Here is an 11,311-nt window from a genome sequence, read left to right on the forward strand (position 1 = left end):
ACTTCGTTTGTACCAGTTATTCCCTTTTCGGCCTCCTAATTTTCTATTTATCTTTTTATTATTTATATTGTCTTTCCTTTTTTCTATTATTTTATCTGTGATTTCTAGCGAGAATGCACAAGAAAATTCAAAATCTCTTAAATTAAGCATTTCTCTTAATATCAAATCTATGAGTATTTAAATCGAAAAACTTGGTTCTCAATGGGAATTTCGGATTGAGATCAAAATTCATTTGTTCTTAATAAGGAATAAATAAATGAGAAATGAATTGGAGTACTTAATAATAAGGGTAAAATAGGTATAAAATGGTAAATTATGTCTTGGTTTTTCAAACTATATAACTTACAAGTAAAAGTGGACATATATTTTTAGTATAATGGACAAATAAAAATGGACGGATGGAGTGTATTATAAAAATTTATGCTATTCTATAATTGTTAAATTCAATTTATATCACTTTACTACTTAAATTGATGAAAATTTTGTAAGCACTGCTTAGAAAAAACATGAAATTTATGATTTATTTTTGAGAACTTGTAGTTTATCTAATTCTACATTTACTTGTGGGGTGTATTTACCTATTGAAGAGTTTTTCTATTATTTTTCTTATTTTGATTGGTGTAATTCCCTTATTGAAAATGTTAATTTACTTGTGCAAATTCATTTTTAATGTACATAAGAGATGCAAGTCCCTTGGTGAAAATGCTGATTTTACTTCTGTTGTTAATGGGTGTTAATGAATGTGATTCCTTGTTTAAGATGCTAATTATTTCGTTTCTTGATTTTTGAGATGTGATTTTCATATTTGCAAATGAAAAAAAGGCCTATTAAGTTGACCCATATAAACTAAAAAGAGATGGACTCAACCCAAATACACGTTCCTAACAAGGTGTACATTAAAGAAAATTGTGGCACCCGACACCTTCAAATCCTAGATCCGCCTTTGTTGAGTGTTTGACACCTACTTTAAAGCCATCATTTTTTAAGTATGATAAAGCTTCCTTGTAAATTAAGACCGGCACACTTGATAATTAGTAGAATTAGTGATTTGAATAATAATACAAATGATGTTTTAAAGCTGATTAAATTGCACTGATAGGTAAAAGTTCATTTATAATAGTGTCAATGAATATATATCTATATATGATAAATCCATAATAGATTACAACAATCTTGTTCAATTTTGAAATATTATGCGAGTGCACGCACGTAAAGTTAGAATTAGAGAGAGAAATACGGAGAAGGAGAGAAGCTGCTAAGAGGAGAAAGATTGGAGCCATAGATCAGCATCAATGAAAGAGGAGTTGAGGAAGGGAACAATTTGTGTATCATTTAGTCTTTGAACATATGACGCTCTCAGCGACATATTGGATCCTGCTCCTGAGCAGTTGTACTCTCCATAGAATATTGTCCTGTACATATTAATCATTCTAATCAATTAAACTTTAAAATCAATAGGAGTATAATTTAGTTGAATGATAATTTAGTTTAAACGTTTAGATAAAATGATTATATCGATGACTTAACTGGTCTCTTGAAGGGTCGTTGAAGTCGTTCCAGCCCTCGGGAGCCACGATGTCAGTCATGTAAGTGTTAGCAAAGACGACGGTCGAGTAAGGCCTCCACGCACGCCCTAACCAAATCCAACCAGTGCCTCCCAAAGTGCAATTCACGAATGCAAAGCCACTGTTTTCGTCTTTGGTGGACTTGCCGTTTGCTGTTACTGCCCCGTTTATCGACTTCACTCCTGCTGCTACTGGACTTGCTATTGATATCAATTGGCAGTTCTGCATACACTTGAAACTATTAGAATACCTAATTCAGAGGGATCGGCCTCTTGAAACTTTATTTATTACATTTAATTACTTCTGCCGGTGCTTTTTATAACATGTGCTCGTTTCGTTTCAAAAAGAAAATACTCCTCAAAATATTACTCCCTCTGTAACCATTTCATTTCCCTCTTCCTCATTTGATTTTTTGCATGTAAAAGCTGATCTTTCATAAGGAATATAATGCGTAACTTCCAAAATCCAGAATGTTAGTTATGGTTTCATACGTTTCTCTAATCATCAAACTATACTAAAAGTGGAAAGCTCCAAAGTGAAAAGTTGAATTATCAAAATACCCATAAAAAATTGAATGAAATTCTTACCCATCATCTAAATACTATTGTTATACTATTTATGTACCAAATAGTAAATTTACCTACCAATGATAATTAAATGAATCAATTAAATGGGAAGTTCAATGAATCAGTGAAAGCACTTTTTGGAATTACATTCATCTTTCCGTCATGTTCATACATTGTTTTTGAGACCTTTTAATCCACCAACGATATTTATATAACTGTTCAGTTGATTTGTAAATAAAAAAGTAAAACAGATGTATTAAAAAAAATTACTTTTGAGCTTTAATTTACATTGCAGCTCTCCATCTCCCGCGTACTAATAGATGGATATGAATTTGTCTTTAATTAACATTTCAGTTTTTCTCCTTATATCTTCCATGTGGTAATAATGAGCTATGAACTTGCTAACAATTAGTCATAATCATTTTCACTTTTCAGTTACAAATTTCATATTTTTACAACCTTTTTGTTTTACCCTATAAAAGCGCACACTAATTATCAAAGCAGTGCCTCAGTATTTCTTTTCCCAAAAGACTAATGTTTTTCCTGCTTCTGCGTACAACATTTTGCAACAACAGGTAATATAATATTTGCCTTTTTCTCTACGTCATTTTATTCACTCATGTCCTTGTCTTAGGCGTGTGCATGTGTTTGGGAGCTTTTTATTTCATAGCTCACACTACTAATAGTGTTATTTTTAGACAAGTACCTCATATATGTGTTCCCATCTGAAAACTTTTTGTTTCATGACTCATACTACTGGCGGTGTCATGGTTGCTTCTATAAAATTTTAATTTATCTTTGAATAAAGCTAATGGAAGACAAGTTGAAGTTTCACCATTTAAAATCAGCAATCGAATCAAAAGATCATTTAATCGGTAAATTAACCATACATAAAATATAAAATAAATATTTTCAAATCTAAGTTTGGGGGTTACATTTTTTTTGGTCTGAATTTGAGGGTTTAGTCTCATTTTTTATCTTCTCAACCTCAGATTTACAATAAAAGAAGTCTAATTTAACTAGCATCAATTACTTATTACACCTTTTTTGCCGTAGTTATAATAGGCTAAATTAGAAAGAGGTACCCTATAGGATATAATTAGCATAGTTGACTTCTTACTTTCGATCTTCTTTTACAATTTGTCCATATCAAAATATGAGTGCTTTATATTTAAATATGAAAAAAGTATTTTAAGATTGTTCATGCTAAACACTAAACATCAAAGTATGAAATGCTACGATGAAAATGCACTAAGTAGCAGCTTATATAACGAATTCCCGACAAGAATCTGAAGCCCTTAAATTGATTGTAATTTTGGTTTTTCGCTAGAAGAAAAGGATTGATTATTGCACTATATTTCATAATAGGATTATATAATATTATTCAATTAGGAAAAAAATGTACTAATTTAATATATCATCACACAAAAGTTGCGTCCACATTTACAAACATTGCTTTTTAGAAGTGTCAATTTAAATTCTCTTTCCTTAGTTATTACTGAAACGTTGCCTTTTAAAAATATAAGTGTCAAAATTTTACTCTTCTCTCCCCTCAATTATTACTGAAACGTTGCCTTTCAAGAATTAGTGTCAAAATTTTACTTTTCTCTCACCTTAGTTATAATTGAATTGATAATCCACACCTATTCGTCCATTCCTTTACCGACGTTACTTCCCATTCAAAATCATCTTTTATACTGATTTGTTTCAACTGCCTATTATTTTCAACATATTAAAGAATTCCTTTGCCTCTATGGCTTTACGCTTCCTTTTTCTTTTGCATTACTGAGATAGCAATATAGACTTTCTTCCTCTTTATTTATTCTAATTATCATTGATTTACATTTTGATTTTTAACCATAGTCTGGCTTCTGCTTATGGATATAATTCCGCATCTTTTTAAAGTTTCTCTGGTGTGCATCTATGATATCAGTTAATTATTTACTTTTTCCCTTCAATTTTTAGTTTTTTTTTTAATAGGAATGATAAAAGAGAAACTAACCAACGAAAAGAAATTGTTTTATGTTTCCTGATTTTGCAGAAAAATGACAATTTTATAAAAGATATTCAAGGAGAAAACTGATAATTTGACTGGAGTGGAGAGGAAAGTAAGGTGGTAAAGCTTCTATTTTTTATTTTTTTTAAATCTAAAATTTTGCTATAGAGAAAAGATATATTGAATTAAGAAAAAGCAGAACTGGCCGCTTTATTTGCCCGAAAATATGATTTAAACCATAAATCCTCAATCACTCTTTGGTTTCTGTTCATTAATACTCCCTCCTTCCCAATTTATGTCACATCGTTCACGTTAATTTGGTCAAGCTTTGAAGCTAAATTGAATTACATCAACTTAACATTTTTAAATTAAAAATTACACATTAAAAAAACTATATAAAAAGTACTATAAGTTGTAACTTTTCTCATGTCAATGTGATGAAAATATATATTATAAAATATCGACCAAAATTTACATACTTGAATCTTGAGAAACAAGAAGTGGCACATAAATTGAGAAACAGGGAGTATGTTTCTTCTTATTTTTGATGTATTTTTTATCTAATATTTGTTCGTTAATTCTCTGTTGGTGAATTTTTTTTATAGATTATAAAAAGAGAAATAATGACGGTTTCTCTACGGAGCAAGGTGATACTAAAAAAATATGATGAAGTTGATTCAAGGTATTATTCTGTCTCTTTCTAGTAACTCTTTTTTGGTGTAAGGTCCATTTGAATCTATTTGTTCATTGATCTTAAAATCTCATGAAACAATTGCTTTTAAGATGTAATAAATATTCCGTCTTCTTTATCTTAAGCTTGATCAGAATCTCATTATTAAGTGATAATACAAGATTAAAATTTTATATGAGTAGGATTGGGATAAAATTCATTTAACTTCTTTGTTATTTATTAGTATTTGCTAGACTTTTTTTGTGTATGAAACTTAACAGGGTAAATTGACGATAGTTATTGTTGCCTCAGTATTAAGTTGTATCCTAAAAAAAAAAAAATTGCAAGGTAGTGATTTCCACATTATTTCATTGATTTTAGTTTTTTTCCCCTTGCATATTAGTCATTGAAAAATAGGTGAATACGCTGTGATGATGCTTATCCGTGTAGTCTGTTTAATTCAATAAAAAAAAATTAAAAATATTCTCAATCATCTAATCATATAGCATTTTTTTTTTCTTTTGCAGTTTTGATGTTTTTCTTTTCTTCATCTCTTGGTGGTATTTTTTGACTTGGTTTAAGGTCTTCAAGGTGATCTTCAATTTGGTACTAATGCGATCAATAATGAAACTATTCCAAATTTGTTAATTCAATCCGTGATTCGAATCAATAAATTCAACTACATGTTTTTTTTGCAGTATTATTTCTCTTACTTTTATGTTTTCCTCCAAATTTGTATTAATAATTCATTGCATGTGGTACCTGATGTCTAAACACATTTTAAGGCATGTAAGAACACTAAATAATACTCTGTTGGCTTCTTCGGCAATGAGCTTTATGTACTATTTACATTTTCTTTTATCTTAGAAAACATGCATGCCATGTAGTTGAAGTTATATACACAAGAATATATCAAGTAAAAGTTAAAAATTGATGAATGAATAATACTTCTAAATCATTCATTAGAGGTACTTAATGAAATATTATCAACATTTTTTTTAAGAATTTGCTTTTTGTTATTTTTAATTCTTAATATTAGAAAAAAGTAAGTCGCAAAATTCAATGAGGTCATCAATATCCACGCGAAGCGTGGGCAGATTTCCTCGTATTAATCATATAGGCTCATTATTCATTAGTTTGAGCGTGCGCTTTTCTATTTCAAATTTATTCTGATCCACTTATTCCAATCTATATATTGTGTTTAAAAATATTATACTGATTAGCAAGGAAAACATGTGCAACGCACGTGTTTGAAAACTAGTAATAAGGTAAGTTTTCAAGCTGCTATAATTTAAAGGAGCGCGCTGAATGAACTGTACGTAACTGTGAAAAGATTGGAAGATCTTACCAAAGAAGGAGATAGCTATGTAGATTCATTCCGCCTGTTCTCAATTTACGTGGCATCATTCGAATTTCGAGAGTCATTTTTTTTTTATAGTGAATTCGGATATGGAATTTATAAACTTTTTGAAAAAAAATATATATTTAGAAAATACATAAAAATACTATATATAAGTCATACATATAATAATTTGACAATTCAAATTATTTAAAAGGCATATGAAAAATTACGGTTAAAGAAAAACTCGTTCAACCTAACAAACAAAGGTCGCCACATAAATTAGAATAGAAGGAGAATATGTATTTTGTGGGATAAAGATAACACGTATTTTGAACTCCACGCAATATCTTCGTACTTGTGATATGATTAGGTGAAATAAAAGCAATGTACCTCGTAGAGTGATTTGCCATTGCCAAAAATGAAGTCGATGGAACCTTGAATATAACAATCCTTGAAGTAATGGCGACCCCTATCGTCATGAAGAGTATCCTGTGCTCCGAAAAATCCACAACCCCAGAAGGCAGCCTCATCTCCGGCTATCCTAATCGCCACTGCCTGTGCTCCTACCGCCCCTGGCACCGGCATTGGAGCTACATTCTGTATTTATTGCACTATGTATATAAGAAACTGCCACATAAATTGGACGGAGTATAATGATAGGGTTCATTCAATTGAACTCCATTCGTTTAAAGATTATAATATGGTAACAAATTGTTGAATTTCGTTTACATATATAAATTATTGAATCTCTTTGACATAAGGAAAATTTCTGATGTAGTGGCAGAAGTTGTCCAAAAATAACGTTAGTTCACAAGGTCAATTAAATCGCAGGTGATAATTTAGATATTTCTTTTTCTTTTGAATCTCTTTGTTATAATTCCTGAGCTGCCATTGCAAGTATGGAGTCACAAGTAGCGAAATAATAGTTAGACTTTTTTCTGCGCGAAAATGAAAGAGAAAGAGAAGGGTTGATGGTAAGTATATATACCATGAAACTTATATTCTTGGCAATGAAATTGGTAGAGAAAACTTGGACAGAGCCACTGTAAAATGTGCCATTTGCAGAATTGGCTGTGTCATTCCATACAATAGCTGTGGTCGTATACCCTTGCCCTTGAAATGTGATGTTAGGTTTTGTTTTTGGAATAATCACCTTTTCACTGCATTTTTAATCAAACAAAACAAAACAAAAAAATCAGTTACATTATAAAACAAGAGAACTTAACAAAGTCACCTAATTAATTACTGGTTTGTTCTAATTTATACTTTTTCGTTCGAGATTCAAATTATGTAAATTTTGACCAACATACCATTTTATGATGTTCTTTTATCACATTGGCATGAAAAAAAAACTGCAACTTATATTACTTATCATATAGTTTTCGAATATCTACATTTCAATTTTAAAACATTAAATTGATCTAATCCAATTTAACTTCAAAGATTAGTCAAATTGATTCACGGGAAGCGAAAGGAGCCACATAAATTAGGACGGAAGGATTGAGAACTACTGCTGCTTACAAATAAATGCCATTGTTTATCCATATTAAGCTTCTTTTCGCACTAAAATTCCCAACAGCATCAACAGCAGCTTGCACTCTGGTGAAATTGCAACAACCATTATGATCAACGCAGAGAATGGACGTTGTACTTGTGTCTATAGTGGGAAAATTGGGTGAAAATTTGTCACAGGGTGATTGTTTTGGCTTATCATCGTCAGTGTGATGATGATGATCATGGTGGTGACTACGACTAACACTGAACGATGATGCTGTAGAGAAACGATCAAGAATGCAATTGAAGTACGTTCGGGGTGGATTCATGTAACGAGTTGATGCCAAAACAGCAACAATTGCTATTAAAACTGGGAAATATATGGCCTTAGGATTCATTTTTCTGGCTCGAAGGACAAACAAACAACGTGGACATTAATATAAATAAGAGAAGGATGACATTTAAAAATTGGAGTTCTTGGATTATACACTTGATAAATTGCTGATAAACCGAAAAAATAATAGGAGTACTACCTGAGTGAAGTATAAGAATGGGTGGCATGCCTTGCAAATTACCCTTTCCTTTTTTTGTTCCTTTTTGGGGACAATGCCCATAGGCCATACCTACCAAAACTTCAAATGGATGATGGATTCTTATGCCTTGATCAGACCATTATATTGTTCTAACTAACAAAATCAAGAATCACTGCTAAAAGCAACTTAAGAGACTTGAGCCCCTATATTTTCTTTTCTTTTTTCAAGACTAAGATATCTGAATATACATATTTTTCCTTTAAATATTGTTTCAACAAATGAGCATTGGATGATTAGGATTCATCAGTTTCTAAGCATCTGAATATTTTTATTTTATCTTTATTAAAAAATTATTAAATATAAAAGTTACATAAGCTAATAATTAGATTACACATCAAAATGTTTGAGAAAATCTTATTTTACATGATATAGTAAAAAACAAACGTTTGATGAAGCGCATTGCAAAAGATAAAACGTGTCAATTGCAGCTAGTAGTGGAGGTGGTGGCACTGATGGCTTTTGTTTACTCGGAAAACGGTTTAGATGAATTTGTGTTCGTGGTCAAGGACACGTGGATCAAAATGACCAGTAAAGCAACTTAATATGTAATTATAAATAGTATAAACGAAATATATGCAAAGTAACGTTAAGAGTAGCCTGGACTTTGACGAAGCTTGATTCTTATGACTCCGGTCTAGTTTGCAATTAAAACCTCGATGAACTAAAAAATAAAGTAAAAAAAAGACTTTGGAATGAGGCAAGTGTATATTATATGTTGTGTATTTCTATTAGATCTCGTGTCATCATGATACTGGTCCAACTGTTCATACGAATTTAGCCCAATACAGATAGCCCCCCGCTTCTCAGTGACTCGAACAGGTGTGACCCAGAAGAGGAGGTTCGTGAATGAGTGACTGAAATGCTTTTGAAGATTGACGAGACATATCCCGCAGAGGCCTGACACCCCCAGAACATGTGCTCCTTCCTAAATGGGTACCGATTCACATTTTTTTTTCGCGAAGTCCCGAGGCTCATGATGACTCTTTTGGCTCATGATGACCTTTGGCATTATCTTTGCCTATAAGTACCCTCAACAGAACCTATTTTACCTTAATCTTCTCTTTTCAAGCAAAGCTTTCTTCTTTGTCAGAAAGGATATTAAATTGAGCATCGATTCTAGGCACCGAAAAAAGAATAACCCCGTCCTCCCAACTTCCTCCTCTTTCAAAATAAAATGGCCACCCCAAGTACTCCAGTGATAATTACTGCTTCTGCCACCACCGCTGCTTCCACCACCTTGACTCTGCTACCTCCTGCTGCCATGAGCGAGCAAACCTGCGACTGCGGAAGGCGGGATCCCCTTGCTAAGTCCATCATGCCAAAAAATTGGCACTGAAAATTGATTTTACCGCCAAAACTGTCATATTAGGTCGGCCCTGGGTTAGAGATTCCCACATCGGTGATTACCAAACCTGAATCACTGGCAGCGTCCTTCCTAGAGTAAGGGACGATTGTCTATGGAGAGATGCCAAAATCCTCCTCCATGACCTGGAAGAAAGGGTGACTTCCCACGCCTGGGTACTCATTTTTTTATGCTTACCCTTTCTCGATGAAAATCGACAGTGGTGTCGCTGAAGTGATCCTCGAGATATGTCAGTGCTACAAAGTGTGCATAGCACAAATAAGTCCTTCAGTGTAGAGGGTCGTACCGAGCATCATATACTTTTACAAACCAAACCAAGGTGGAGTTTACCCTAGCCCATTTGATCAGGGTATATTCTCCAAGGATCCTCCGAGAAGGGGTGATAAAGCTTACCAAAAGAGGAGACTAGTCGCTACTCACAGACTTTGATGATGACCACGAAAGAGGTTGGATGGAGCGATTCGTGAACATTGCTACCACCGACCGTCTTCCACCCAAAGGCAGAACCATCTCGGAGAAGTGGAACCCAATTTGTAAGCTTTCGACTTTCCTCCAGTAGTATGTGTTTTTCCCTTTCAATCTGGAAGACTTTCATTCTTTGTCACCATTACAGCTACAGCCTGGAAGCCCCCGGAGATTGAGAATCTAGAGGATTGGATCCAAAGTATCCTGGACGTTTCCACCCATGAGACTCGAACATGGAAGATTTTGTCAGAATATCGAAACTGAATTCCAAGCAACCATGGCAAGGTCCTTTCCTCCCTCACGCTCTCATCGTTGCTCGAATCTTGGCATTCTTATGGTTTGCTGATTATTTCAGCTTTGCCCAAATCAACTCCTCCCGTTCCATTAGTCGAAGCTCCGGATGATGCTGAAGCATTCCAAATTATTGATCAAACCCAGGAACGCAAGCATGCCTGAAAAGACAGCTCTTCAAGCTCCTTGTGTGAGGTTAAACATACCACAAGAAGACAAAATAAAGGCCCAGAAAGAGCCAGACAAATCCTTCCACCATGCCCCACAGAACATTTTGGCGCTGCCAGTGTTTCACCGATTATGTGCCTCAATGGTCCAGAAGTTGAGAAAGATGTACAACCCCTCTTGAGGAGCCTCTAAAGAGCCGGAAACCCGGATGTCACTGCCCCGTGTGAGTCCTATCTCTGGGCAGAGATGGTTATTTCCGACCTTGGAGCCTGAACAACACAAGCCTCTTTTGCCCTTGTAGCTTCTGAGATCGCAACTCAGCACATGCCTCCCTCAACTTTGCTGTCGCACCGGACTGTTGCACTTCGTCGACACTAGCTCCTCCTATCTCTAACCTCAGGGAGAAAGTTCCCTCAACTCAAGAACGCTGCCCTTCCCCCCAGCGAGAGGGTTTAGTGAATGAATACCCTACTCCGGCAAATGAACCGGATAAGTTTAGGTTGGTCACCTTCCAGGTCCCTGTCGAGTGCCACATCCTATCCCATCCCGTAGGCATCAAAATTACATAAAATATGTGGCCTCAGAGAGGGACCGAATGAAGACATGAGAGGTCTCGGCAGAGTGCTTGATAAACACCAACAACTATGTTGCAGCCTGAGTAATACATTTTCCCTTTTAGAACTCATTTTGTCCTTCCTTTGTCTGGAATCTAACTTTTATTCTGCTTTTTGGCACAGGCTATCTTTCTTTGCAATGAGGGCTTTCAGAAGATGATCAGTGAAAAAGTTGCTCTGGTTA

General features: G+C 34.1%; 1 protein-coding gene across 1 annotated transcript; it reads right to left on the reverse strand.

Annotated features, from left to right (window-relative positions):
• Window positions 1-1,096: 1,096 nt before the first annotated feature.
• On the reverse strand, window positions 1,097-8,117 carry LOC132617760 (probable pectinesterase 8). Its single transcript, XM_060332831.1, has 5 exons — window positions 7,661-8,117; window positions 7,128-7,299; window positions 6,530-6,736; window positions 1,528-1,787; window positions 1,097-1,412 (listed from the first exon to the last, which is right to left on the reverse strand). Exons 1-5 carry the CDS (start codon window positions 8,029-8,031, stop codon window positions 1,256-1,258), a joined length of 1,167 nt encoding a protein of 388 aa, XP_060188814.1. The 5' UTR covers window positions 8,032-8,117; the 3' UTR covers window positions 1,097-1,255.
• Between the last annotated feature and the right edge of the window lie 3,194 nt (window positions 8,118-11,311).

Source organism: Lycium barbarum, chromosome 11 (genome assembly GCF_019175385.1).
Source record: "Lycium barbarum isolate Lr01 chromosome 11, ASM1917538v2, whole genome shotgun sequence".
NCBI classification, from domain to species: Eukaryota; Viridiplantae; Streptophyta; class Magnoliopsida; order Solanales; family Solanaceae; genus Lycium; species Lycium barbarum.